Source organism: Biomphalaria glabrata, chromosome 1 (assembly GCF_947242115.1).
Source record: "Biomphalaria glabrata chromosome 1, xgBioGlab47.1, whole genome shotgun sequence".
Classification (NCBI taxonomy): domain Eukaryota; kingdom Metazoa; phylum Mollusca; class Gastropoda; family Planorbidae; genus Biomphalaria; species Biomphalaria glabrata.
The window spans coordinates 29,772,160-29,799,595 of NC_074711.1; the positions used below are offsets into that span (position 1 = coordinate 29,772,160).

At 31.8% G+C, this 27,436-nt stretch overlaps 1 protein-coding gene across 2 annotated transcripts in view; it reads left to right on the forward strand.

The window, feature by feature from the left end:
• LOC106060763 (uncharacterized) overlaps nucleotides 1-27,436 on the forward strand; it is a 169,730-nt gene that overhangs the window by 34,424 nt on the left and 107,870 nt on the right. For both annotated transcript variants that reach the window (XM_056031638.1, XM_056031643.1), the window contains exons 10-38: nucleotides 956-1,019; nucleotides 1,284-1,484; nucleotides 4,678-4,780; nucleotides 7,498-7,567; nucleotides 8,835-9,004; nucleotides 11,141-11,250; nucleotides 12,370-12,504; nucleotides 13,044-13,191; nucleotides 13,650-13,840; nucleotides 14,453-14,668; nucleotides 15,088-15,202; nucleotides 15,828-16,088; nucleotides 16,416-16,658; nucleotides 17,721-17,935; nucleotides 18,232-18,324; nucleotides 18,430-18,604; nucleotides 19,302-19,525; nucleotides 19,998-20,074; nucleotides 20,397-20,460; nucleotides 20,579-20,794; nucleotides 21,820-21,931; nucleotides 22,127-22,235; nucleotides 22,714-22,865; nucleotides 23,816-23,937; nucleotides 24,420-24,587; nucleotides 24,718-24,892; nucleotides 25,631-25,821; nucleotides 26,119-26,337; nucleotides 26,500-26,614. In XM_056031638.1, the coding sequence (XP_055887613.1) occupies nucleotides 956-1,019; nucleotides 1,284-1,484; nucleotides 4,678-4,780; nucleotides 7,498-7,567; nucleotides 8,835-9,004; nucleotides 11,141-11,250; nucleotides 12,370-12,504; nucleotides 13,044-13,191; nucleotides 13,650-13,840; nucleotides 14,453-14,668; nucleotides 15,088-15,202; nucleotides 15,828-16,088; nucleotides 16,416-16,658; nucleotides 17,721-17,935; nucleotides 18,232-18,324; nucleotides 18,430-18,604; nucleotides 19,302-19,525; nucleotides 19,998-20,074; nucleotides 20,397-20,460; nucleotides 20,579-20,794; nucleotides 21,820-21,931; nucleotides 22,127-22,235; nucleotides 22,714-22,865; nucleotides 23,816-23,937; nucleotides 24,420-24,587; nucleotides 24,718-24,892; nucleotides 25,631-25,821; nucleotides 26,119-26,337; nucleotides 26,500-26,614 (4,454 nt within the window). The remainder of the gene's footprint in view (nucleotides 1-955; nucleotides 1,020-1,283; nucleotides 1,485-4,677; nucleotides 4,781-7,497; nucleotides 7,568-8,834; nucleotides 9,005-11,140; nucleotides 11,251-12,369; nucleotides 12,505-13,043; nucleotides 13,192-13,649; nucleotides 13,841-14,452; nucleotides 14,669-15,087; nucleotides 15,203-15,827; nucleotides 16,089-16,415; nucleotides 16,659-17,720; nucleotides 17,936-18,231; nucleotides 18,325-18,429; nucleotides 18,605-19,301; nucleotides 19,526-19,997; nucleotides 20,075-20,396; nucleotides 20,461-20,578; nucleotides 20,795-21,819; nucleotides 21,932-22,126; nucleotides 22,236-22,713; nucleotides 22,866-23,815; nucleotides 23,938-24,419; nucleotides 24,588-24,717; nucleotides 24,893-25,630; nucleotides 25,822-26,118; nucleotides 26,338-26,499; nucleotides 26,615-27,436) is intronic.

The following is a 27,436-nucleotide window of genomic DNA, read 5'->3' on the forward strand; positions in this document are numbered from 1 at the left end:
ATGGTTTAGTATTAAAATCTCACCTAAAATAAACAAAATCAAAGCAAAAAATCAATCACTAAATTCCGACTCCCCCCCCCCCAAGGGGGGGGGGGATTTCATTTCGGGGGGGGGGGTTGAACCCCAAGAACCCCCCCCCTGGCTACGCCCATGATATATTTACTACTTGTATCATCATCTGTCCCATAAATGATATCGCTAAGGTGCAGTTAAGGCTAGTGTAACAAAATTTCTTTACTCCTCCCAAATAGAAGCTTTCCTTAGAAGAAATCAAGACAGGAGCAAGATTATTGTTTGTCGTCGACCTTGTAGCTTTCTCTTGTAATTTTATTACTTTTGTACATTTATTATAGATTACTTTGACAGCGTCGTGTCTAACAATATGAACAAACCATCTTTGATTCCCTTGAATTTGAATGTCCAGTACATGCATATTTTAATGTATATGGTAGCAGAAATTGTTTACTTAATAAGAGATACACTATTCCAAGTGTTATACTTTATTCATTTAGTAATAGTATTTATAGGGTTAGGATTAGTTTCTAAATCATCTAATAAATTATTCATACAGAAAATACTTTATTATTAAACTTTACAAAATGATTTTGAGGACAGATATGATTGGATGCTCATCATATGACATACAATTTGTGGGCCGCATTGTATAGAAATGCCCTGGCCGATTTTGACACCCAGTCCGCCCCTGGTTATTACATTTTAATTTGAAATACAGATAGATTGTGGGGATCATTAGCAATCGACCTGCTAAATCAATTTAGAGGACGTACTACTATTATTGTGTATTAAAAAGATACATACGGTATGGCAACGCTTTAAAGTAAAAACACGATTTAAATGTAACTTGAGAGAAAGCGATGCAATTTTAAATAACATCACGTGAAACTGTTTCTATTGTTAATAAATAGTAAACAATTGTTATTTTTAATCTCTGCAGCCGTTATGATAACAACGAGACTGGGGAGTTTGTTTTCTACAAACATACATTGTATCCTTATGAGGTTTGTTGCATTTTAATCTAAATATAAGAGCTAAGTTACTTCCCTCTTATTAAAACACATTATTGTACCGGTAATTCTTTTCGTATATGTTTTTCTCATTTTGAGCATATTTAATCTCCGTATTAATAAATATAAGTATAGTTAAAATTTCAGTTTTAGTTAGTTATGACTATTTTTTTTTTCGCATAGATTTATGTCTGTGTTAAAAATAATTGATACAATTACATTTTCTTTTTACATTATTGTTTTTGTATCTAATCTTAGGTTCGCATATTCAACCGAGAATGTGCATTTAACACTGCAAGTCAGAGGAGTTGCACATGTGCTGTGGCTGTTAGGATCAATGAAGATGTCGTACTCCTGAAGGGTTGCCAGCCTGGAGAAGAACTTGAACCAAAATTATTCAGAGGAAAAACTTCTGACCAATTTTACGTCAGGCGTTATGATGGAGGCAGACAGTTTGATGTAGGCAACTGAAATGTGTCAAGTATTTATACTGATGGGTTAAAGAATCATTAGTATACCAACTTTGGTATCTTGAGGTCCTACCAAATCGTCATTTGAAGCCCAATAATTTGCTTCTCCTGTCATTTTACTGGATGATTTGGGAAAACAAAACTCGCGAGATCGCTTTCAGGCTCGGAGCCCTGTGAAAGCATAAACTTTGCACACACCTAAATCTAATAGTTAGTATAATACATAGGCTAGTGATTATGCTTCAATAGGCTTGATCCTTAATCTTTAAACAATGGAACACCTTCATCTAACACAGTGGTTCCCAAACTTTTTTGTCCCGTAGACCCCTTGCTATGTTTTCTGGTTTTCGGTAGACCCCCTGCTCAACTTGCACATTTTTGCAAATTCATTAAAATGTTTTTTTTAAACAAATTTCTAACTGTAATGAGTAGAAGAGTGAAAAAAGTAATTTAAAGCTACACAACTACGGATATTATTTTTCATATACGAATTAATCGTTCTATGAAGTAGTCTTTCCTAACATTAAATATTAATTAATTAATTAATTAATATGCCTTAAGTATCATTCTAAAAGGTTTCGCAAAGAGCAGTTGTTCGTGTATTTCTTGATCTTTTACGAGTGGCTCAAATATTGAATCTGCGGAACTGTTTTCATTAACAGGAGAAGGGTCGAAGGCGAGTAACTGAAACCTTAACCAGTAAGCTTCGAGCAGGAAGGGCTCATTAACCTTGGCTTGCTACCCACCTAGCAGAAGGAAAACTGAATTCAAACCTCTGCTGCCTTGCTACTATACCCAAACATGGGAAAGGTCTCGTGGGTCAACCCAAGCGCCATGTATTCCTGGGCCGTCCCCTCTTTCTCTTTCCTTGGGGGTGCCAGGTTAGGGCTTGCCTTGTTATGTTGGATGCAGACTTGCGAAGTGTGTGACCTATCCATCTCCAGCGTCTCTGATAGATATCTACTTCAATGGGCTGCTGCTTTGTTCTTTGCCACAGTTCCTCATTCGAGATCTTGTCTGGCCAGCGGATTATAAGAATCTTCCTCAGGCAGGTATTAATGAATACCTGGATTTTTTTTCAATGTGATGATTATGGTTCTCCAGGTCTCCTCGATTCGGAAGCAGATGGGTAAGACGTGGCGACAGTTGGGGAGATTCGCCCAGAACCGAGATGCCTGGAGGAAGCTGGTTGGTGGCCTATGCCCAGAAGGGACCACAGGCAGAGATGAGATGAGATGGTGACCATTAGACAGTTTGTAGCACACAGCGTTTGTCAGACCAAACTGTATTTATGTCTTTTGCAATGATTTACATAAGAAGCTTTCAATTTTATAACTCATGCCACCGAAGCGACCATGAACTGTATTGTCGCTTAAAGAAATTCTTTTAATAATAACAGATGTATGTTTATGTAAAACGGCTGGTAAAATCAATGTTGGACCTTTGCTGTTTTCCGTATTTTGCTTTAAGTAATGAAATCTTGTAAGACTCTCACAAACCATCATCATCTCTATATGATGTCGAACAGAGATTTTGTGGGTCTATTTTGAACTTTGAGTGTTCAAAAGTTTTTCAAATCTTAATTTTTGTCAGGGTGGCATTGTATCAAATGATCCTCCAGCGTAACTGGTTCATATCATCATAAAAAAGTCACTTAGGCAACTGCTTGTTTGACAAGGAAGGAAGGAATCCGAATTTTAAATAATTAATGCTGTACTGTCTACATTTCTTTTCTTTTTTTCTAAATATTAGTTACATGTAGACAAAATTAAGCTATTTAAATAAGTATTGAAATTGATTACAACAATTTTTCGTTTGAATAGCAGGATATATATTTAAAGGATTAACGAAGGTACACATCATATATTAGTGTATGAAATAATTACATTAATGGAATGTGAAAATTAAGTAACTCGACCTGCTTAAATGAAATCTATTATTGTAGACCCTCGTGGACATCTCATAGACCCCCAATTTATTCTTTTACTTTCGTAGACCCCTTGGAGGTCGTCGTAGACCCCTTGGGGTCTATATAGACCACTTTGGGAATCACTGATCTAACACTTATTCTGGTGAACCATTGGGACCCCGCACATGATCTGTTGACCGTCTTTCTCCATTCCTCTGTTGTTGTTTTTTTGGTCTTTTTTTAGTTGCTATTGGTAGAATCTCTGCCAATAACAGGCTGTCCTTTTTTTTTTGGTCTTTTTTTTAGTTGCCATTGGTAGAATCTCTGCCAATAACAGGCTGTCCTTTTTTTTGGTCTTTTTTTAGTTGCCATTGGTAGAATCTCTGCCAATAACAGGCTGTCCTTTTTTTTTTGGTCTTTTTTTTAGTTGCCATTGGTAGAATCTCTGCCAATAACAGGCTGTCCTTTTTTTTTTTTTGGTCTTTTTTTAGTTGCCATTGGTAGAATCTCTGCCAATAACAGGCTGTCCTTTTTTTTTTTGTCTTCTCATCGCTTTCTTTGTGTGCTTCTTTTTCTGGTACTATTCCCTGAAGGAAGATTTTGGCAAGCCTTGATCTGGTCATAAAGTTTTTGTTTGCAGTTTTTGAGAGTAGTCAGCAGGTCATTTTGGGACCCAATAGCCACTGTAATCCTATTTCTAATCTTTTTGTTTGTGATTAGGTCTTTGTATGTGATATGTAGGATATTTCTGTAGCATCTCTATTCCATTGCTAGGATACTCTAGATCTAGTTCTGCAGTCAGCGTACACAATTCGAAAGCAAATAAGATTGTGGCCACGACTAAGGAGCGCATCAGTCTCATTTTGGTGTCGAGGGCTATGCATTTGTCTTTCCTGATTGTTTTGAGTTTTGCAAGTGTTGCTGTGGACTGTGCAATTCTGGCCAGTAGTTCAGGTTTGATTCCTTCATCTGAGACAATAGCTCTGAGGTATTTAAAACTACTGACACTTGTCAGCTTTTCGCCTCCAATACTGATATCCCTTTCAAAGCCCTGTTGGCTGTTGTCATAATTTGTTTTGTTTTTATGGGCATTGATTAGATAAATCAATGTCAATGGCACACACACAATTTTCATTCTAATTTGTTCAGAATTGAAAGGTGTCATCTGGTGCATTAGTTATAAGTTGAATACGATAGTAAATAGTGATTAGTGCATACATTGTCAAATTGTATCATTGTATTCTAAAACAAAGCTTAATCTGTGTCTATTTAGGTCATTTTGCCAACAGGTGGCCGAGTGGTGATACAAAAAAACTTTTTAGACTCCATAAATATTTGGATTTATCCAAGTGTAGCAGACGTGAATTCAACTACAGGTAAAGCTCTTTGAAATATTATTTATACAGACAACTAATCACCTGTTTGTCAATAACTTAGTCCTCTATCAGTATTTGAGTAAATGGTTTGGTAACTTTGGTTATCTCTAAAGTGAAAAAAAAAGTTCTTTCTAAACACGATCAATGGTGATTTTTTTTTGTCAGGGCCGGGACATTTGCTTCAGTCCTTCTCTACTTTTTATTTAAATATTCGTTTAACCTGTTTGATGTCCATGTTTGACCTACATGATATTAGCTAGACCTTGAAATGTTAATTTTTAATGCGTTTCTGTTACAATTCATGAACTGTCTTTATTCAACAAATACTAAGTGTTCAAACAACGTTTCACGTAGCCGTATCAAGTATCCATTGTCTCAGAAAGCAGCAAAGTGTTTCTCATTAACTTTGGAGCAGACCTATGTTGCTAGTAATTGATATTGCAACAAATGTAAGAGAGGCAGCTTAAAGAGGACATGTCCTTATTTACAAGAAATCACAAACACATAATAACAAGATATGTCTTTAGCAAAGCTTCTTCATAAGCATCTAGTCTTTGGCAGAATCCCTTGTTACTCTAATGCTAACATCCATTTTAAGTCGAGTTTCTAGCAACGTACTACATAGAGCGCACCTTCTTCACTAGCTTGGATTGAGGTGTGCAAGGCAGGGCAAAAACACTATGAAGTTACTTTTCTAGCAAGGTAATACCTAGAGCGCACCTTCTTCACTAACTTCAATGGATGTGTGCAAGGCAGGGCTAAAACAATATGAAGTTACTTTTCTAGCAAGGTAATACCTAGAGCGCACCTTCTTCACTAGCTTGGATTGAGGTGTGCAAGGCAGGGCAAAAACACTATGAAGTTACTTTTCTAGCAAGGTAATACCTAGAGCGCACCTTCTTCACTAACTTCAATGGATGTGTGCAAACAGGGTTAAAACAATATGAAGTTATTTTTTTTTAATTAGTAAATTTATGAAGATTACATCTAGCAGCAGCATGTTTCTATTAGAGACTTTTTAAATTTCTACTTTATCTTACCTATCTAATATTGTAATAAGATTGAAAGACGGATAAACAATTTAATAGTTTAAGTAAGACTGGTCTTCTTGGGTTGTTTTTATTTACCGGCTCTTGTTCACGGTGTACTTCCACTGTTGATCCTGTCTACCACCACACCTGTGTTGACATCATCAGATCTGAGAGACTTGTACTCTAATAATACAAGTGTTCAAAGGTTTTCGTAAACATGTTCACTGCCGCTGTCCCACTTAGCGGGCTGATGTATTCAACTGCCGCAACACATTAGATAATCTGTTTGAAATCGGAGAGACGGAGTGGAATCTACATTACTGTTTAATGTGTACAAGCTTAATATTTTAATCCTTCAGGATAAATGGCATAGGACGGATAATACTTCCAGGAGTTAGGGCTATGGCTTGGATTTTTTCCACATATTTATATAACCAACCATAATCTATTTGTGCTAATTAAATTTATACTGCCATCATGACTCTTAACTAGTCTTAACGTTGCTTCTCTTCTCCCTTTCCCTTGCTACTCTATACGTGAGGGAAGTGAGCATCAACCGCCTACGTCTATAACTTTTTTTTGAAAATGGAATGAGCACACATTATCAGGTGCCAAACTGTTCTCATGAAAATTCCACTCCTCACATTTACCGTACCTTTTATTGATGTAAAGATAGGCCTAATGTAAGTGGAAACAACCCTCAACAGCGTCTAGTTGTCTTTTGTGGATAAAGTTTGTCCATGAGCAAACAACATGGTTAAAAAAATTGTAGGATGTGAGTCAAAGACATTATCAAGGATTTATAGAATCAGTTACAATTTACCTTCAAAGCTGCCATATGTCTTTAAAAACAACATTCGTTTTTTTTTTTAATGGTAATGAAACACACTCTTCGATGTTCAACGTTATTGTACAAATGTAAAGCAAGTCATGCCATTTTGATAATGGCTCGATCATTAAGGAGACCAGTCTCTAGGAGCAGATTTAAATAGCTCGATCATTAAGATCAATCTCTTGAAGATTTTGACTTGAGGAAATACAGTTGAACATTAACGATGTCGAGATGATCTGTACTCGTTAACTTGCTTAATAACTGACCAAAAGTATCGAGGATGATAAATTTTGTTTTTGAATAGAATGAACTGTTAACTAGTGAGCACAAGTAATGAAAATATCATGTCAACACTTGGTTTTTAGAGCATATTCATTCAGGGAATTCTTACCATAAGGAAGAAGGACAAAGTGACTGACAAGACCTTACAAATGAAAGGAAGACCAAAAAGAAAAACCAAAAGGCTGACAAGACCTTACAAAAGAAGCAGAAGACCAAAACAAAACATACGCTTAAAATTTATATCAGTAGATCCGAGTAGATCGTAAGCTGTAACACTACCATGTAAGCCATATTAAGAAGACAATAACATGTTTCTTGGGAGAAGAAACTTTTTGCAATAGTTTATTATTCTCGCAAATGTATTAGACTCTATAGGCCTTTGTGTACGCGTGGAATTCCATGCATGAAACTTCCTCCACAGTATGAGAATTGAAGAGTTTATTTCTCACATCGTCAACTGTGCCTTGATCGTTCCTATGAGCTCTGCTAACAGGTTTCTTTTTAGCATCTTCGAATATAGAATCTAGATCTACTTGATTCTAATATTAATGATTTAACTTATTGTTTTGCAGGTCTTTGTGGATCTTTTGGGCAGGGATCTCGTGATATGACTTTTACTACCGCTGACGTAAACAGTTGGAGGTAAACAAATCAATGTTGTGTTTGTTTTCACGTTTCAGATGTTCCTGGCGGCGGGCAGGGTTTGAAACTAGAACTATCGAGATGCCATCCCAGAAGCATTCCACACGACCAGTTAGACATCTAAAGTAAATTCGAAAGTTGACACTAGAATCTGTGATTAAATTTTCCTTTTAAAGGATTCGAACGTGTGTATATATAGTTTAAATGGGCTTATCTAATTTAATTTTAAAGATCTAGTCTAGACTCAGCTAGGCTACTTATCTTATAAATTACAAACGCTATTCAAAAGAATCTCATTTCCGAGATTTGTGACCAGGTTAATGTTGTTTTTTTAGCCTACCCAGGTTCCATGAATTATAAGCTAATAAGGCAAATGAGTTGAATAGAGGCATTATAAAACTTAATAAAAGAATGGAATCTTGCAAAACACTAGGGTTTCACGGAACATAGATCTAGTTTGGGAAACACTGATCTAGACTCTAGATCTATTGTTTTCTATTTCATTCGGGGCCACCAAATTTATTTCGCCTAGGGCAAGGCTCCAATTATTATTAGCTTACCTAAGGCTAAGCCGGCCCGTGACTACTAGATTAATATATAGCCTAATAGGCCATAGAGAGATTATTTTTCATAGATTATAGAAATGAAATGATAACATGCACTGTGACTAACCACTGTCACGGTGATGCAGATGAGTCTGAAGAAGAGATGTAAGACTCGATAATCGATAGATCATTAGATCTAATATCTATAAAATATATGGATCTAGAGTCTATAATAGACTCTCTAGAACTACTCTACTTCTAGCTCTAAAAAGAGGAGTAAAGTGGATCCATTCACATAGAATTTAGATATATAACTTATAAGTAGGATCTAGATCTATAGGAAAGGAAATCTTAAGCGAAATTTAAGAGCAACACGCCAAATGCAATAAATGAATAAATTTAGACTCCCATGACAATGTCAGTGACTCCTATTAGATGGCATATAAGTATAGATCTAGATCTAGATACTAGTCTAGCTAGTAGGCTTAGCTAGCATGATTAGACAGACTAGGGTCTTGTCTATTACACATGAAAAGGGCAATAATTTGAATAATGTAGACTGTGCAGGTAAATCTAGCATAAATCAGGTCCATTAAATTTGGAAGCATGATAATTGATATATCAAGATATTTTGCTAAAATATAGATCTATCTAATGTTAAATTTTTTAAAATAAATAACATCTTTATAAGCCCTTCATTTAAGTTCATATTTAACTTTCAGAATTACTGGTGATAAAACAAAAAGTTATTACCATGGTCGCTGTCCAGAAGGATTATCTTCAGATACATTCACTTATGACAGCTTATCACAGTGTCCACCAAAGATAACAGGGATCACAAAGACTTTTGGTGCATATTTAACATGTGACATGATGTCAGAATATTATAAAGGTATTTTGTCCCTTGCTTTTCTCTTGCATTTATATCTGGATTCTGTTTGGTTCTACAAATAAATAACATCTATAGATCTATAGCAAGAATGCTGATAAGTGAATCAGTATAGTATATGATAATAGTATATATATGCCTTTTTCTTCAGAAGCAAACTTTGTCATGGTTCATGCATTGAAGTTCTTCTGCTAGGGCTGGCCTAGGTATAGGCAAACTAGGCAGCCACCTAGGGCATTAGATTGGTGCGGGCCTCACACAGGACTCAAAGCAATTTTTTTAGAGAAGAAATAGATTTAACTTTTGCCCAGTTTATTGTTGGAGTACACTTATGTTTTAAATAAATTGCTTAATTTTATCTTTTTGCTGTTTATTTTTTATTTTTCTATTTCATTTGGGGGCCATCAAATTTACTTTGCCTAGAGGGTCTCCAATTATCTAAGGCCTGCCCTGCTTCTGCCTTTGGTTTTCCAGACATGGCTTTATTCACTTATCTAAGACTACCTCAGCCCTTTTCTCTATGCTAGGGTCATACCAGCAGGGCCGATGCAAGGATTGTGGCTGCAATAAGTCCCCCCCCCCCCCCCCCCCCCCAACTTTTAATTTCTAGAACAAAATTCATTAAGACTAAGCTGAACACTGTAAAATTAAATGTGCCCTTTGATTTCAATCTATTTTTGTAGACCATTCCTTTTTTTTCCTTTTAAATTCACACCGTTGCTATATCCCACAAGTATAACTAAGAACCACACTATGTACAGATTTGTGTGCATTCAGAAATCTGAAAACTGGTTCTTTGTGATGAACATAAAAAGCTGATCTCGTTCTGACTACTTGCTTATGCTCATATTTGCGACAATGAATTTATAACTGATGAGCTGTGGCGGGTAGTGTAAATGATTATGATATATAGGCCTATACAATTCATCAATAAACTTGACTGCTCAACAGTGTTCTATGGTCTGGACTTGGACTTTTAACTTGTTTGTCTTGTGTATTATTGTAAGTTAGAGAATAATCTGAATAAAAAAAGACTTAAAATACAAAAGCGATTGACGGTGTAATTTTTTCAAGTTTTAGTAAAGTTTGATCATGTTTATCGTGATTGTATTTTGGAGAGAAGTGCATTGTCTCCACCATCATTTGACATACGTGGATACACATTGATCCAAACTGGTACGAAATGACGCAACACAGCACTGAATATTTTTCTTGAGTTTAATACAAAGTAAATGTTCCAAATACAAGTCATTTATACAATGACTTGAAATAAAACACAGTAAGACATTGTTTCTCAAACTTTTCTGGGTGGCAAAATTTTCATTTTAGCCCCCCTTAAAATCTGGGGACCTAAAGGAGCGATGTAGGCTCTCATATTGAGATCCATGTTTTTTTGTTTTTTTTTTAATTTTGTTTTAAGATTGTATGTCATCTCTATACATCTTCTTTGCATGCTCTCTTCAACAATGTTATTCATGCAGCCAGAGGGACAAAAGTTGTATTCTTTTAACATTAGTTTGAAAAGATGTCTCTATTGGAACAGTGAAAGTTGTTTTTTCACCTGAAAATCCTAAAGTAAAAAAAAAATTCTAACCATAGTGGGTTTGATTAGTGTCAGTCACTGATATCGAAGTAAATGGAACTAAATTAAACAATACATGTAAGTTTGTAATTACAGTGTAATTCTAAAAATTCTAATTCTAAATTGGCATATATGATAATTGTTATGCAACTATTGCACTTAGGGAGGCACGGTGGCGGAGTGGTAAAGCACTTGGCTTCTGAACCAGGAGTCCCGGGTTCAAATCCTGGTGAAGACTGAGATTTTTAATTTTAGGAATTTTAGGGGGCCTCTGAGTCCACCCAGCTCTAATGGGTACCTGACTTTAGTTGGGGAAAAGTTTGGTGGTTGTGCTGACCATGTCACCCTCTTTAACTGTGGGCCACAGAAATAAATGACCTTTACATTATCTGCCTTATAGTCTGCATGATCTGAAAGGAGAACATTACTTACTTTTTTATTACCTTTAGCTGCTAAGTTGAAATGAAATAAATAGGTTATAATTATATTGACAGTATGAATTTAGAAGTGAAGTATTATTCATGACTTAATAAGTTTGTCAACCTTTTCTCGCTTAGATGCAGACATCACAGAAATTCTCCATGAGTTATCTGAGATGCCTGGTAATTGTGTGATAGGTGACACATTGCCAGAATTTACATTATCAAAGTCAGCTACATCAAACAATGTAAGAATAATTTTATTTATGTTTCATTTATTTGAAAATAAATGTCAAACTTGTAGATGAGTTATCCCAATAAAAAAATAATATTACTTAAAAGTTTCATTTTATCAGTTTTTTGGCAAATCCTGATAAACTTTGGATAGAGATTTTGTTGAACTTCAGAATGAAGAAGACTAGTCCTTATTATATTGAAAGAAATACAAAAATCAATAGCTTTTTAAAATGGATAAGAGTAATAAAAATGTTTTTAGAAGACCACCACATTGACCTTGTAAAATCATTTCTGGTTTTAAAGAAAATAGATGGAATAAAGGTTCAGATGCTGTTTTCTCAAAATATTAAATAAAATGTAAGAAATTGCATGTATACATTTTTTTCAATACAGAGATTGGGATTTTTAATTAAGAAGTCATTAGAAGGTGCTTTTTATTTCAGATTTTTCTTCCACACTTTCCTCAAGATCTAACCTAGTGTACTGTTGTTTTATTTTTACCCACAACATCATATAAAGATTATGGTAATCATTACAATCATTAAAAAAAAATCCAAAAAACTTGCATTCTGGATGGTGTCGTTGCTTACACTTAAACTTATTTAAGCCATGGCTGGTTTGAAAAGGATTACAATACATGAGGGATTCATCAACAACAAAACTAAAAAAGAAATTGTGAACAAAATTATATGATATACAGTTTTTGTTTTGTGATTAAGTTGTCACAAAATGATATGATATACAGTTTTTATTTTGTGATTAAGCTGTTACGAAATGATATGATATACAGTTTTTGTTTTGTGATTAAGTTGTTACATAATGATATGATATACAGTTTTTGTTTTGTGATTAAGTTGTCACATACTTGTTTCTCACCTCATGAAAAGAAATCAATGATGATTTTAAAGATAGGCGTTTATTGAAATTAATTGATTAAGCTGTTACGAAATGATATGATATACAGTTTTTGTTTTGTGATTAAGTTGTTACATAATGATATGATATACAGTTTTTGTTTTGTGATTAAGTTGTCACATACTTGTTTCTCACCTCATGAAAAGAAATCAATGATGATTTTAAAGATAGGCGTTTATTGAAATTAATTAGTCATTCTTACTGTTCATTTAAAGGCTACAGCAGCTTGGAACACTACAACAGCAAGATCTGAGTGTGAAAAAGAAGTTAATTCTAGTATTGCTAGAGATCAATGTCCACTCAATTTATTAGAGGATGCAGACTTTAATAACTGTGTGCTGGACATTATGGTATGTATGTTGTATTATTACATTCTCCACTCCTAATAGAACCTGTCCATGCTTTATAATTAAGAGACTGGCTTGTATTTATTGTCACATTGTCAAACTCCTTTTTTATTTCTAAAGGCTATATTTACAGAATCTGTTTATAGTATATTGAAGGATAATCTTGGCATGTAAATCATGCCTAACAATGTGTCCCTGCTAATTCCTCAATGTAGACACTTCCTCTTTTTTGCCTTCCAAATAATGGACCTATAGCATGACAGAATCATTTTTTCTACATCCAGTATTGTATAAACTATTGTATAGTCAGTAATCTTCTATAGCATTTACTCACAAGATCTAAATTCTTCTTTTGCTTCAGCATTCAGTGCTTCCTTAGCAATCATATAAAAGTATTCTTATAAATTGAGCTAATAAAATGTGTTTATAAAATGATTTCAACCAGTGCCTAAATACAGTTTGTTTATCTAAACAAAGTAACAAAGTTTATACTTTTAACTGCTGAACAAAGTTAATACTTTTAAATGCATTTTTTTACACAGAATTCAGGTTTAAGAGGCTATAGCCAGACTCTCGTGCAGGTTTTTGTAGAGAGATGTGAGGCTTCTTATGGTCAAACAGCAGTACCAGAATCAGTTCTTAATGTTATGTGTGCAAATAGCTGTTCCCATCAAGGACTTTGTATTGAAGGTAAAAAAATAATTTTTCATTAAAAGAATTACTTTGGTTTAATTTTGTATAAAAAGAATAAAGTGATATGATGTTGAAACTACAAGTTCTTTATAATAAAGACCAAAACAGTTTTAAAAAAAATAAGATTACACATTCTTGAATTTGTTTCTGTTAAACAAGTTAAATTAATTTGAGATAAAATGTTGAGTCCTACAAAAAAGTATATGAATATTGTTCTGTTTGCCATCTCCATTTTAAGTTCATTGTCTTAAAATCTGATGTTACTGTTACTTGTAAAGTTACTATGTCTATCTTTTTCTAAGGTAAAAAAAAAATGTTACAGAGTAAGGATTTAACTTTTATTGAACTTTTTTCAGACTTATTGTTTTAATATAACCTTACTTTAAAAAAATCCTAGTTACATTACTATTGTAAATATATGGTACTCAAAAGTTTTTTTGTTTTTTTTTTGTAAGGTTCCTGTGATTGTTCCCCTGGATTCACAGGGACTGATTGTTCTATCAGTAGCTCCATTGCTCCTACATTGTTCAGACTTGATAGAGAATTGTGCAATTCTCTTTTAGAAGAGTGTCAACACATGCAAACTGTCAATGTCTTTGGAGGCTTTTTTTCTACTGAAGTGAAGTGTCTTTACCAGAAAATTGAGGTAATATTAAACAATCTGTTAATACCTTTAATTCAGTTTAAAACATGTATATGTAACAGAACAAACACAAAATCCAATCTGGATTATTTTTGCTGTCATTCTCTGATCTTAAGATGCATTTAGATAATTAAAATTAAATTGATGCAGCTTATTAATATACACAGATTGAAAAATTAATATCAGGATTAAACTTTAAAATAGATTAGATTTTGTAGTTCTAAATTCTTGCAAAACTAATGTCATACTTGGAATGACTTTTTTATGGGATATACAATTAAAAAATGTTTTGTAATATGGCTTTATTTTATATGTGTATTATTTATGTCTAAACTAGCTGCCATATTTCCAAACAAAATTACAAAAAGTACTTTTTTTTCAGTGAGAAAAGATGAGTAGTTCCTACATCTATGTTAAGTCAGTCTCAAATGTAGGTTTCTCTGTTCTTACTTCTAGCGTGTAGGCACATGCTATAAATCAATTTTTGTTAGGAAAAAGATATTGTTTTTCAAGTACATAATTGATTTTTTTATTGTCAATGTTTTATAGACTTTTTGTTTAAGATAAAATAAAATGTTCATTTATCTAATATAAAACTTTTTTCTAATTAAACAGGTCAATGAAAATGGGTACAATATTTCTGGAGATGTACTGAGTGCACCTAGCATTGTTTACATCAGCTCCAGTCAGATTTCATGCACTTTGCCATCTCCAGGTGACTATCTCATTAGTATCAACAACTCCAGAGGACAGATAAGCAACTCGCTAATTTTTATAACTTATAACCCAGTGTGTATGCAGTGTTACTCATATGGAAAGTGCTCATTAAAGGTAGGCCATTATGTAAACAATACAAGTATATATGATACATGCAATAAACATTTTTTAAAATCTAAATCCACAACATCAACAATCTTACTATTTGCATTATGGTAACAGTACTTCCAGATTTTTTTCCTTCAAAAATAATACTTATCTTTATGGTTCCAAGAGATAGTGTAGCCAAATGTGTGTAGCGTTTTGCAGAATATTTAGTCTTGGCTTAGAATTTTAAAAAAATTCATTTGGAAATTTTGTATAAGGTACAGAATGCATTTAAAAAAAAGCCCATTAGATTGATAAAATATAGTATTTATTTTATTTATTTTCAATAGTTTTTAGCAAAAGCAATTTTTTTTTTTTATCTATGATTTATGTTTTGATAATCAACAAATGTTTGATATTTTTGCATCAAATTTTTTTTCCCCCAGGCATTGACTTGTTATATTTCTGGTCAATGTTTTAACCATTTAGATCTCAATCCAGACAATTTCACCTTGTTTTGCAATGCCACTAGTAATGTGCTCCAATGGTCAAAAAGTACAGGTTAGTACTGGTTTAAACTAACTCATATCTTCAAGGAAGCTCTTTAGCTATTAAATTGTTGCTTGTTTATTTATCAATCTAGCAATATTCAGTCATAATTACTATACTTACATTTTGAAGGGAGATTATTATTTAATCATGTGGGACTACTGTGCTTGCAAAGCAGAATTTTAGCCATTATTGAAACATTGTTTAGCTAATTTTTATGCTAAATCTAGCTTCATTCCTTTTTAATAAACCTTCACCTGTCCCTTAGCCTGTTAGACCATTTGGGCACCAAACAAGATCTGTTGATTGTCTTTCTCCATTTCTCTTTGGCCTTTCATAGAATCTCTTTCAATGACAGGCCTGTCCATTCTCTAATGTTGTATTCCCATCGCATTCATTCAGCATTTATTAATATTTGAATAGTCTATGCTAATGCCTGTAGTGCATTTACTAAAAAGAATAGATTTTGTATCCAATGTTTACTGTTAAATAATTTTTGTCCTTATAAAATGTAATAATCTTTTTTTTTCGACTGTTTTTAATGAAACCACATGAACAATTAATATAAGAGAAAATATTACTCAAAATGTTTTTTTTTTATTGCATTAAAAAAATATGTGTAAATTATATTCCATAGATTCTTGCCTAGGTTCTACTTCTAAGTGGACCAGATCATCAAATTCTACTTTAGCATTTCTCTATACTCTTATTGATGTCGGAAAGGACGAAATATCATGCAGAAATTCTTGCTTGGCAAACTCAGATCTTCCATGTCGATCCTATGATTACAATTTTGCTAACAAGGAATGTCGCTTATTCAAATACAGCAGTAAATTATATCCAGATTATTTGTTGTCAATGAATGAATTTGTCCATGAAGATTTATATTGCTCTAATGGTAATGTGCTTTTTAAATGTTCATTTTACATTTTTCTTTAATTTTGTAAAAATAATTATAGTAATTAGTTTTTTAACAATAAAATTAGAAATAAATATCACATCTGCTTTACCTATTACCCTATTAGAAAAATCAACATTTTTTTACTATTTAACTATTTTTTTAAATTTTATCAAACATTTATCTGTTGCTTGAAGTTTCTAAAATGTTAATAGTATTTTAAATGTATGATAATCTCATAATTACTTTTCATAAATAATAATCTAATAATAAAAATGATAAAATTTTCTTTAACTTTAGGATGTCTCTTGTACATATATTCTACAGATTTTTGTCAGGGACAAGAAATTAATTGGAGTAGTGAAAGCGATATATCATCTGGTAACATTTTAAAAGTAATTAATAACACTTGGACATTATCAGCGTGTCATGCTCTGTGTTTGACTGATGTCAAATGTTCAGGTGTCAACTTTTTCAACTTGAGAGGTATTTGCATTACAGTGACACAGAATGTAACATTAAGCAAGCTGGCTCCAGGCTGGGTTCATGAAGTCCATCAATGCTTAAATGGTATGCTCTAACAAGTTATCATTGTAAACATTTCCTGTTTAACGATATGGCCTGAACTGTGTCTATGTGCCAAAATAACAAGCTATTATAGAAAATCTCATACAATAATGCAAAATATTTTTTAAAAATGTTTTTACAAAGCTTATATCAACTCACCCTGTCTGTCTCTCGGTATGGTACAAAGTTTGTACATGTTATTTCTCCTACATCCAATCTTGGATTAAGCTGAAATTTTGCACAATTATTTCTTTAACCTGACAACAAAAGAATCAATAAAAACATTAACCAATCAGTTAATTAACTTAGTAATTAATTATTTTGTTTGCTATCTTGAACAAGGAATAGAAAGTGTACTTGACAGATAAGTTTATTTAGTCCCCTTAAGTACTCTTGAGCCCTGAGTGGACTTTAAAAAAAGTTTTTTTATACATTTAAAAAAAAAATGATCATGTAAACATTCACCAAGATACCCCTTCTTCCCTCCCCTTTTCACAACTGGTCCAGACGTGATACAATCATAGTGCATTGAGAAAGCTAAAAACTAAACAAAAACAATTGGTAAAAATATTTCTAATCGCACAGATTTATTTTGTCTAGGTCATGCATATAATTACACAACTGATCCAAATTAATTGATACATTTACACGTAATATAAGTTGTTTGTTTTTTTAAAGTATTTTTTCATGTTTTTCTTCTTTCCTGAATGTTTACAACACCCTTGCTAGTTCCTAAGATTAATATAAATAAATCACTAAATTGAAAAGAGTATTCCCATTTTAACTTATTACACACCTATAATTTGGAAAACGATATTTTTCCAGTGTATGTTGTTTTCTATCAGAGATATTCTTTTAAACTAGAAAGTATGTGTGTGGAGAGGTGAGTAGGTATATGCATTTTCAAAGTAGTATAAGAACCCTTGATTATCATTTCTCTTAAACTGAAATTATATTAAAGTGTCAATTTTTTTACATTAGTTAATAATTGTGCAAAAAAAAGTTGATTTATGTTTAAATTTTTAAGAAAAAATAAATGGAAATTATCTTCATTTTTACAATCAGAATCATCATCAATACAGAAGGATCTAGTTACTTCCCCTTTAGTTACTGCCTCTTTTGTGGGACCAAACAATGACACCTTCAACTGCAATTTTCAATCTCTGCCTGATCCTCTCTTAAAATATAATGTGATCTGGGCCATCAATGGTTTATGGAGCTATGAAGATTCAGTTACACTGGCTAAAAATATTAGCAATAAACTCCAGTACAATGATACTGTAAGTATCAGAGAGTTGTAATTTAAAAAATATTTGCAAGATAAAGTTGTGTGTTATGCATACTTAACTAACATAATTACATTAGTTAGACTATTTAGTTTTTATTTTCATTACTTACAAATAAGACATCTATTATAATGAATTTAGTATTTACTATATTATCATCATACATGTTTTAAAAAGTCTGAATAGAAATAATATATGAGGCAAGTCCTAACTAAATTGTATGAATAAAAAGAATTAATATTTTTTATACTAAGTAATACTGATTAAATATTTACAAAATCATTCTCTAGGTCCAATGTGCAGTAAGTGTTTATAAATCAGGAGTAACTGAAACTATCAGAGGGCCTTTGATCTTCTCAGACATATATAGAGTGGAAATTGAGGTAGTATACTAAACTAGCTTAAACTGTGAACAAACAAACATTAATGAGTCATTGCTGCTTGAAGTGTTTCAAAATTATTAATAAATGTTCTTATCATCATTCAAGATTTCAAACTGGAAAGATCTAACTCTAGATGAAGGTGCAATAGGTGATACTGTGAAGGTGAAGGCTACTGCCCCTCCATATGTTTTATGTCGACACTTGGGACCTGGTTCTGAATCATGCCAAATTAATATTGAAATTTCTACTACAGACAAAGCTGACAGCTTTTGTCCTAATGGTAAGCAGCATCAGCAGTAGGACCCTTAAATATTTTTATTACTTTATAGAAATTATTTTACTCATAGAAATTGGTGAAAAGCTATGTGAGGTGAAACTTTCAGAATGTAACTTTTGTTTTATTTTTATTTTAAACCACTACCAGAACTTAGTCTCCAAACCAAAATGTCCCTTGTTTTTGAGGGAATTGTCCCCCCATTACTTATTATCAATCTTGCTCTAGATCTAATAAAGTTCAGTATTTTTCATATCAGTTCAGCTCTAACAATCTCTGTGAATGAAACTTTACAACTTCATTCTTGACAAAATTCTGACTTTTAAGTAAATTGCACAAAATATCAATTAAATTTAGGCTTGTGAAGTGCATATACCTTAAACCTGCTTGTTAATTAACATTGTGAATCTTTAGATATTCAGAGCATTGAACTACAAAAAGTTCACATGTGAGCAGATATTTACAGTGGCTAAACTTGTGGTTTAATTATGATAGGTTGGTTCTATGTAAGTACCCAATATTTGGTACAGGAGCATAGCACCATTTTGGGGATTCCTGAAGAATGGGTAAGGTGGTCTGGTGGTAGAGTTAAATAATAACTAAAACATGCTTTTTTATTTTTATTTATTTTAAAATTGACTTTACTCAATGTTTTCTTTTTGGTTTTTATCTGATCATTAATATATTATATATTCATTGCTAGGTTCTACTATTCCACAAGCTGCCATTAATATCAGAAGAAACAACAATGATATAAGCCTTTGTAGAATTCAGTTAACCAATGAAGACTGGCAATCTATCTATACTATAAATGTAAAAGCAACAATAGATCACATTTATGATGGAGATCATGTTCTAACTTTAAATTTGACAAAAGCCTCTATGATTAATGGTACTACTAAAAGTTATCAGCAATTAGCTGCTCATGTAAGTAGATAGTTTTACTTGAACTTTGTCATGCATACTTTTCACTTTGTTTTTAGTTTGTAGAAAAAGAGTCCAAATTATATTACCAGTAAATGAAATCTTGTCATTAAAAAAATCTATTTGGTAGAAATTAATTGTGTAATTATCTTGAATATTGCTAATGATAACAGTAGCTTTACTCTACCATTTTTTTATGTACTGGTAATAAACTATATTTATACATTTAAGTTCCTTAACAGTTTTTTTTAGATTGAAAACTTAATACCATTTCTATTTTAACATTAATGAAATACAAAAAAATCAAATTTAAGCAAACTGTGGATAACATTTTTTGAGTAAAGATTTACATTCATTATTAAGATAAATATTACATTTATTATTTGGAGATAGCAACGATTATCCCTGTAATCAAGGTTAGCTTAATTCTTTCTGTCATTATGTATTTAAATAGTTTGTCTTATTCTATGCTCAGGTCAGCATTCTTGACAAAGATACCAACGCACTATGTTCCTCTGTGAATGACCCTCATGTTATAACCTTTGATGGAAAGTGAGTAACAAAAATAATTAATTATAAGCAATTATTATGACAAAAAATTAATTCATCTACAATCAAATAGTATCCTACTTTATAAAATAGCTATTGTTTTTTGTTTGTTTGAGTATTACTTAATTGTTCCATTCTTTTTTAAGAGTTAATGTTTTATACATTATTCATTTTTTGTCAGATGCATACTGAAATCTGCATAGTGATAACTTTAAAGATTGAATGTTTATCCTTTAAACTCATTCCACAGAATAACGATGTCAATCTATGTCATATAAATATTATGCCTTACATTTTTTTATCATCCTTTCTTAAACTATTTCAGATTAATGCATAATTTTATGGAAGGAGAATTTGTATTTTATAGACATACAACTTTGCAGTATGAGGTACCAAGCTTAAATAAATAACTGTAGACCTATAATGTTTATGGTAATTTAATTACATTATTTTTCTTTAAAAGCTTCTCTATAACCTGAAACTTGTATTACTTTTATTTATCTACAGATCAGAACATTTTACCGTGCTTGTGCTAGGAGGGCTTCTTGTAATTGTGCTGTGGCAGCACGAGCTGGAGATGATGTGATAGTCATTGATAAATGTGGACCTTTTAGGAACAGCACTAGCAGAAATTTTTTCCCAATGACTGTCAAATTATTTAGAAATGGAGCTTTGACACCAGGATTTAGAATTTTAAGTCAGTATGAAGGAAGGGAGTATCAGGTAATTTCAATGCTATTTATTAGACTTCTAAATAGTCCTTAAAAACAACTTGTGATACTTACACAAAATTTGTTCATTTCAAACATCATTATCTAATAATTAAAATAATTTTCAAATTCATTAATTTAGTTCCATTTACAAACAATGTTAGCTTAAGGTGCTTTAAAAAAACATATAGGACCATAGATCTCTTAATAAGAGAGATGGCTCAAGGACCTTTTCTTCATTATAAATGCATAGAGGACAAAGTGTGGCCAGCATGTAATTGATTGTTACATTCTTAGAAAGCCATAAGAGTGTGGGAAGGAGAGCAGCAGCTGAATACTATGTTTGTTTCAAACTTTTCAAGCAATACTGTTCACTGCAGCTTGGCAACAGAATCATCTGGAATACCTGCTAGCACAGCAAAGCAGAATATGAGGGCGCAGCTTCTTTAGTTTTTAATTATGCAAGGATCTGGCCTCAATTTTGTAGTCGGAGATAAATATTCTTTCATAGAGCTGACATATGTGTATATCAAAAGATAGAGTTGAGTTAGGCACAACAACCAACCACCTTTACTTTTCCAAACTTACACTAGGTACTCATAAGAATTGGTTGGACTTAGGGGCATCCTAAAAATCCTGAAATCCCAAATTCTAGTTTTCAATAGGATTTCAACCTGTCACCCCCATCAGATGAAATACTGAACTTGATAAAACTGTCCCATAACAATGGCACCATGGAAATGTTCGGTCAGCCACTTTAGAACAGTCCTAATAAAACCAAAAGTAATGGAGAGTCAAGTCATCAGAATCTCATGAAATGCCCGATTGAAAGATGCTGAAAAGTCTAGCATCAGAAGTATAGATCATTTAGTACTCTGACCATAACTATCTTGGTTCTGCTGAGAGAAATTTTTGTATGAGACTAATAAAGAACTAACATAATATAATTCTTCCTAATCTGCTCATTCTTGCCTATGAAGTTATAAAAAGTTGGGCAGCTGGGATACATATGTAAATCAGTGATTTTTTTTTTTTCAGATAATCTTTCCTACAGGAACGATTCTTTATGTAGATCGCAGTGCAATAAAAGCATATAATTACATTGATATCTGGCTAAAACCTTCACCTGGAGACATAGGAAGCTCAACAGGTTGTTCTTTTTTAAAAATATATTTTATAAATCTAAACTTAATGATTCCAGAAATTTGAACGACTTTAGCACTCTTATGATTAAAATAATTTATATTAGTGGTTGGTATGTAGCGTTAACAAACAATGAAATGATAGAAACTAGTTTTAAAACAAGCTTTGCTTTTGCTTTTTGTGACATCATTTTGTACTGTAGGTCTTTGTGGAAAATACGATGGCAATAGCACCAATGACCTAATGTTTCCTAATGGAACACTTTATGAGGGGACATCAGAGCAGCCAATCGAATATTTTAAAAGCTGGAGGTAAAGTTCATCTACCAACTCCAATATATTTTTTTTTTAATAGAATCTGAATGTGATTGAATACATTAGGAAAAGCCCATTATACTAATGAAACTTTACAATCAAGATTTTTTTCTTATCTTGTACAGAATGTTCAATACAATTATAGTGAGATTTTGCTTTTTTTTTTTTTTGTAATACTAAGAATTGGATGTTTACAGTCTTTTTTTTCTTTTTCAACATAAAACTGAAATTTTATTGTTATGTCATTTAATTTACTATTTTTTTTTATTTCTAATATAATCATGAAAAAAAAATGGAATGGTATACATTGGATTTTTTTAAAATGGAAATTTTTCTTAAACTTAGGACTTCACTCTTGAATTTAAAAAGAGGAGATATTAACTCAAGGGTCAAATATGAAACTGTATCATTCATTTCACAATTAATTTTGAATTAATAGCATTGACTCATATTTCCCATTATTTATAATGTACAGAGTGACTTCAGATAGTGACACCATCTATACTGGATATTGTAATAGTGACGAGTCAATTAATAAACAAATCACTTACTGTCACTGTGATAAAAATGGAGGACAGATCTGTGGCTATGGATATGACCTTATCACATGTCCATATTTGGAAACAGGTTCTTTTGTTATTATTTTATTTGTTAATTCATTTTGTGTGTGTGTACATTTTTTTTTAGAGAATTGTTACATTTTTTTGTAACAAAAACTTGTCATTTGTTTCTTTTGATGAAAAGAAAAAATATTTAAAATTTCTTTCAAGATTTGTTTCTTTTGATGAAAAGAAAAAATATTTAAAATTTCTTTCAATAAAAACTATGACCCACAATGTTTTTATCTTTATTAGTGGAACTAACTTACCTAATGAGGGCACAGTGGATAAGTGGTTAAGGGCTTGGCTTCTGGACCTGGTGTCCTGGGTTTGAATTTTGGGATTTTTTAGGGCATCAATGAGTCCTCCCAACTCTAATTGGTACCTGACTTTAGTTGGGGGAAGTAAAGGTGGTTGGTTGTTGTGCTGGCCACACAACATCCTGCTTGTTAACCATTGGCCATAGAAACCTGAATAACTTTTAAATTGATTTGTTTTAAATATTATCATTCAACATCTTTTTAATGAATGTACTTTTTCAAGATATAAGGTGCACACACTCAAGTTTGTCTACTTCTTAATTCTTTAGTTCTACCTCTGATTGTTACAGCACTCTGTCTGCTTAAACCTTTCTTATTCTTTTTCTTTTATGTCTTTTCAATTATTCAATAAAAACTAACTTTTGTTTCTACTTGTTTGAAATGGTTTGTTACTGTTTGTTAAACAAAAATATTGTATTTAATGTATTTGTGTATTGAATTGTATTTAATGTATTTGTGTATTGAACTTATAATTTTTGGGGTATTACTGTAAAATGTACGATTTTATAACAAATTCTCTACAGGTTAGTATGTTATTTATTATTAGATACATTTGGTCCAATTTGGTCAACTTTTGTTCATGGTACAATGTTTTCAAAATTTTTTTTTTAAGTTAAGAAATTGTTGATTGATATTTAATTATAATTATTACTAATAGGTCAGACTGATATTACTGATAGGCTTCTAACTCAGGCTTTGTATCCGCTGAAATGTTTCAACATGCAAAGCAGTTATACACTCTTTCCATCATTTGAATATAATCCTGATACTAATTTAGAGGTATGTAGAAGACTCTGCATGTTATTGTTTAATTTATATAATAATTATTTTTATATAGATTTTATTTTGTTCAAGTGTAATATAATTTTCATGTTCTCAATATGCCAGATATGTTAAAAGAAATATCTTTCTAATAATTTGTTTGACAAATATATGCTTTAGTCTAACATTGTAATTTTTTTTATTTGCACATACTAAAAAAAAAATCAGAAGTATCTTATAATATTTACTCCTGTAATTAGTATACAGGGTAGCTACAATTTCAGATTTTAATTGCTCATTTGGGTATTGATAGATCTACATAGAAATTTCCTCCCTTCTGCCTCATTTTTAGGAATATCTCTATCCTAAGTTTACTAGGTCTTATTGATCTAGTCACCTTTTTAAACAATCTCTCTCACTCTCTCTCTCTCTCTAAATATATATATAAAGCTTGCAATAAAGATGTATTATGAATACATTTTCTAAAATGCTTTATCCAGGTAATAGACACATCAAAATCAACTGCTTCAGGAACTAGTGATTACATACAAAGTAAAAAATTGTGTGATTTTACACTGAACACATTTTATCCAGTTGTTACTCAATGTAGCCAGCTTTCTGCTGTAAGATTAGATTTGGCAATATCTTCTTGTGCATTGGATTTATATGTAAGTAATTAATCATATCTAAATATGATTTAGAATAAACTTTCAATATTATAATTAATAATTTATAAAAAAAAATATATTTATATATATTTAAATAAGCCTATAACTGAATGTACAATCAATTTCTTAGGTCTCAGAGGATACAAGCTGGTACAGTGCTAGTGTTCAAAATATTCTTACTCAATGTCAGATTGAGGTTGAAAGAAACACTTCATTGTGGGAAGGTTCTCCTAAATCACCATCTGCCACTTACACTGATCTCTTTTGTATTGCAAATTGTGGATTTTCTGGTACTTGTGTAAAAGGTATTCATACTTTACTTTTTACATCTATGGCTTCCTTCAGTCACGAAGCTACTATGAATCATCTCATAGAAATGAGATGAAAGGTCTGGATTAGCTTTGTTCAAAACAATGTCACCCGCACAGCGACACCCCCCCCCCCCCCCCATATAGCTGATTTTTCCAAGGGTTTACTGTGTGGTTCAACTTGCCTAAGTCTCATTGGTTCCTTATTTTTGCTCCTGATTGACTTTCCCGTGTTTGGGTATATCTGCAAGGCAGCAGAGATTAGGATTCAGAGTTTTCCTATTCCTAGGTTGTTAGCCAGCCAAGGCTAACTAGCCCCTCCTGCCCAAAGCTTATTGGTTTGCTCACCATTTGCTTACCCCTGTTCCTTCTTCTGTAAATGATAACATGTTTTCTTGACCCAATGAGTCACATTTGAAGGCCAGGAGATGGGCTGGTTGTCCAAGGTTCCTAAGGTTGTAATTGCTTGAAGTGGTAATAGATATAAACACTCCACTATCTTTAAAATGCTTCCAATGGCATGTCTTAATTTTATTTATGTAAAAAAAAATAAAATCTGGCAATGCCAATAATGACAGTGTTAGCAACTTATCATAATTTTTTAAACTCTTTAGGACAATGATAGTTAGCTGGTTGTGGACAGGATTAATATTAAGTATGAGCTATGTTTTGAATATATCTACTTTTATGATGACAATCAATTCTCTTATATGTATACATTTTAAAATTCCTTAGGCATTTGTCAGTGCAAGGCAGGATATAATGGAAGTGATTGCTTTGTGGAGCAAAGCACTGCTCCTGTAGCCTTTTATTTAAGCAATGGTGGACAATGTGATACAAGAGATGAAAGTTGTGATAACGTTATAGTCTACAATAACAACACTGTTAACTCACCCAAATTGCTTTGTAGAATACTGAAAATGATGGTAAGTAGTTTTCTAAAAAATTTCATTCCATAATAAATTTTGTGATTTAGTCCTAAAAAATATTAAAAATTAATTTGTTCAATAAACCTGATTGCTTAATTATGAAGTGTTTTATTTGCCACCTAAAAAGAAAATATATTCTTTATTTTAAATATAGCTATTTTTTTTATAGAGCCTACAGAGATACCTTTAACTTTTCTAATTTACTTTCTTTATAAAATTCAAAAATATGCCTAATTCATTCACAAGATAATTTATAAATATCATGATATAGATATTATTTTTTGTCTTCTCTAGACCAATGAAACAGGAACATATTTGGGAAAGGATGGTTTAATTGAAAAACCAGCAACTTTTTTAAGTGTTAATGAACTCTCTTGCCCTGTCTCAGGCCCTGGAACATACCAGATACAAATTAGCAATGATGGGTTATTATGGAGTGAAGCATTGTACTACTTTGCATATGACTCATTATGTTATAATTGCTTTGTTCAAAATCAAACCTGTTTCACAAAGGTAAATTTTGTTACATATTTTGACATTTAAAAATTTTTCCAAAATGTATTTTTATTATTATTGTAGAAATGACCTAATTTTAATTCTCTTTGCACTACTATTATTACTATTATTTTCATAATTACTACATAAAAATAAGGCAATATTTGATGTTACTTTTAGAAATCATCTTGTCTAATTGGTGATTCTTGCTATGACGATGGACAATACAACCCGCTTTCACCAAGACAGTATTGCAATGTCTCTTTAAGCTCTAGCACTTGGCAGGAATCCATTGGTGAGAAGCTTTTTATGTTTCCTGCAGTAATTTTAGTTTTATTTAAAATATGAATTTCATTTTCACTTTAATGTTTGTGTAAAATCTTAGTAATTGTTAATTAAATGTCTTTGTTTTTTAATATTTAATGTGAATAAATGTCTTTCGGATGATTTCACTTTCTCTTTACCTAGTCTATTTTTTATTGCCTCCTAAAACGGGAATAGCCGCTATTAGTTTTGTGTGGTCTGTCCGCCAGTCCATCTGTCTGTCTCATTTAGATCACAGAAAAGAAATGGAAAATCTGACATCATGATATTTTAGACCTTTCAAAGTTCTGATGCAACTGCAAACTTTTTTTTTTCTTAAAGCGAATCAGTTAATTTTTTTAATCAACTATGCAAGCAGTGTTTTCATAAAATAGACCGTTTTTACAACTATTCTCTGTTAATAGTAAAAAAAAAAACAGGAGACTATTACTAAGACAGGTAATTTTCCTGTATATTTTAAACATATTTATGAAAATTATTTTGTTATTTTCTAAAATAATGTTTTAAAAAATATTTGAATAATTACCAGAAAAAAAAATCTAATTCATTTTAATTTAAAATGGATGTATTATATTATAGCTTAAATAAATAATTTCATGTTCACCAAAATGTAATAATAGTATAATTATATTTTCTTAATGAAACAAATTAAAAGTAAGCATGATTGAAAAATTTGATGGTGCTATTTATAGTATAGCAAGGTTCACTTAAAACACTCTCTGAGTAATATGAAATCAAGTCCAAAATATTATACTTGGAAAAAGAAAAAGAAAAAAACAACTCATGGGTTACA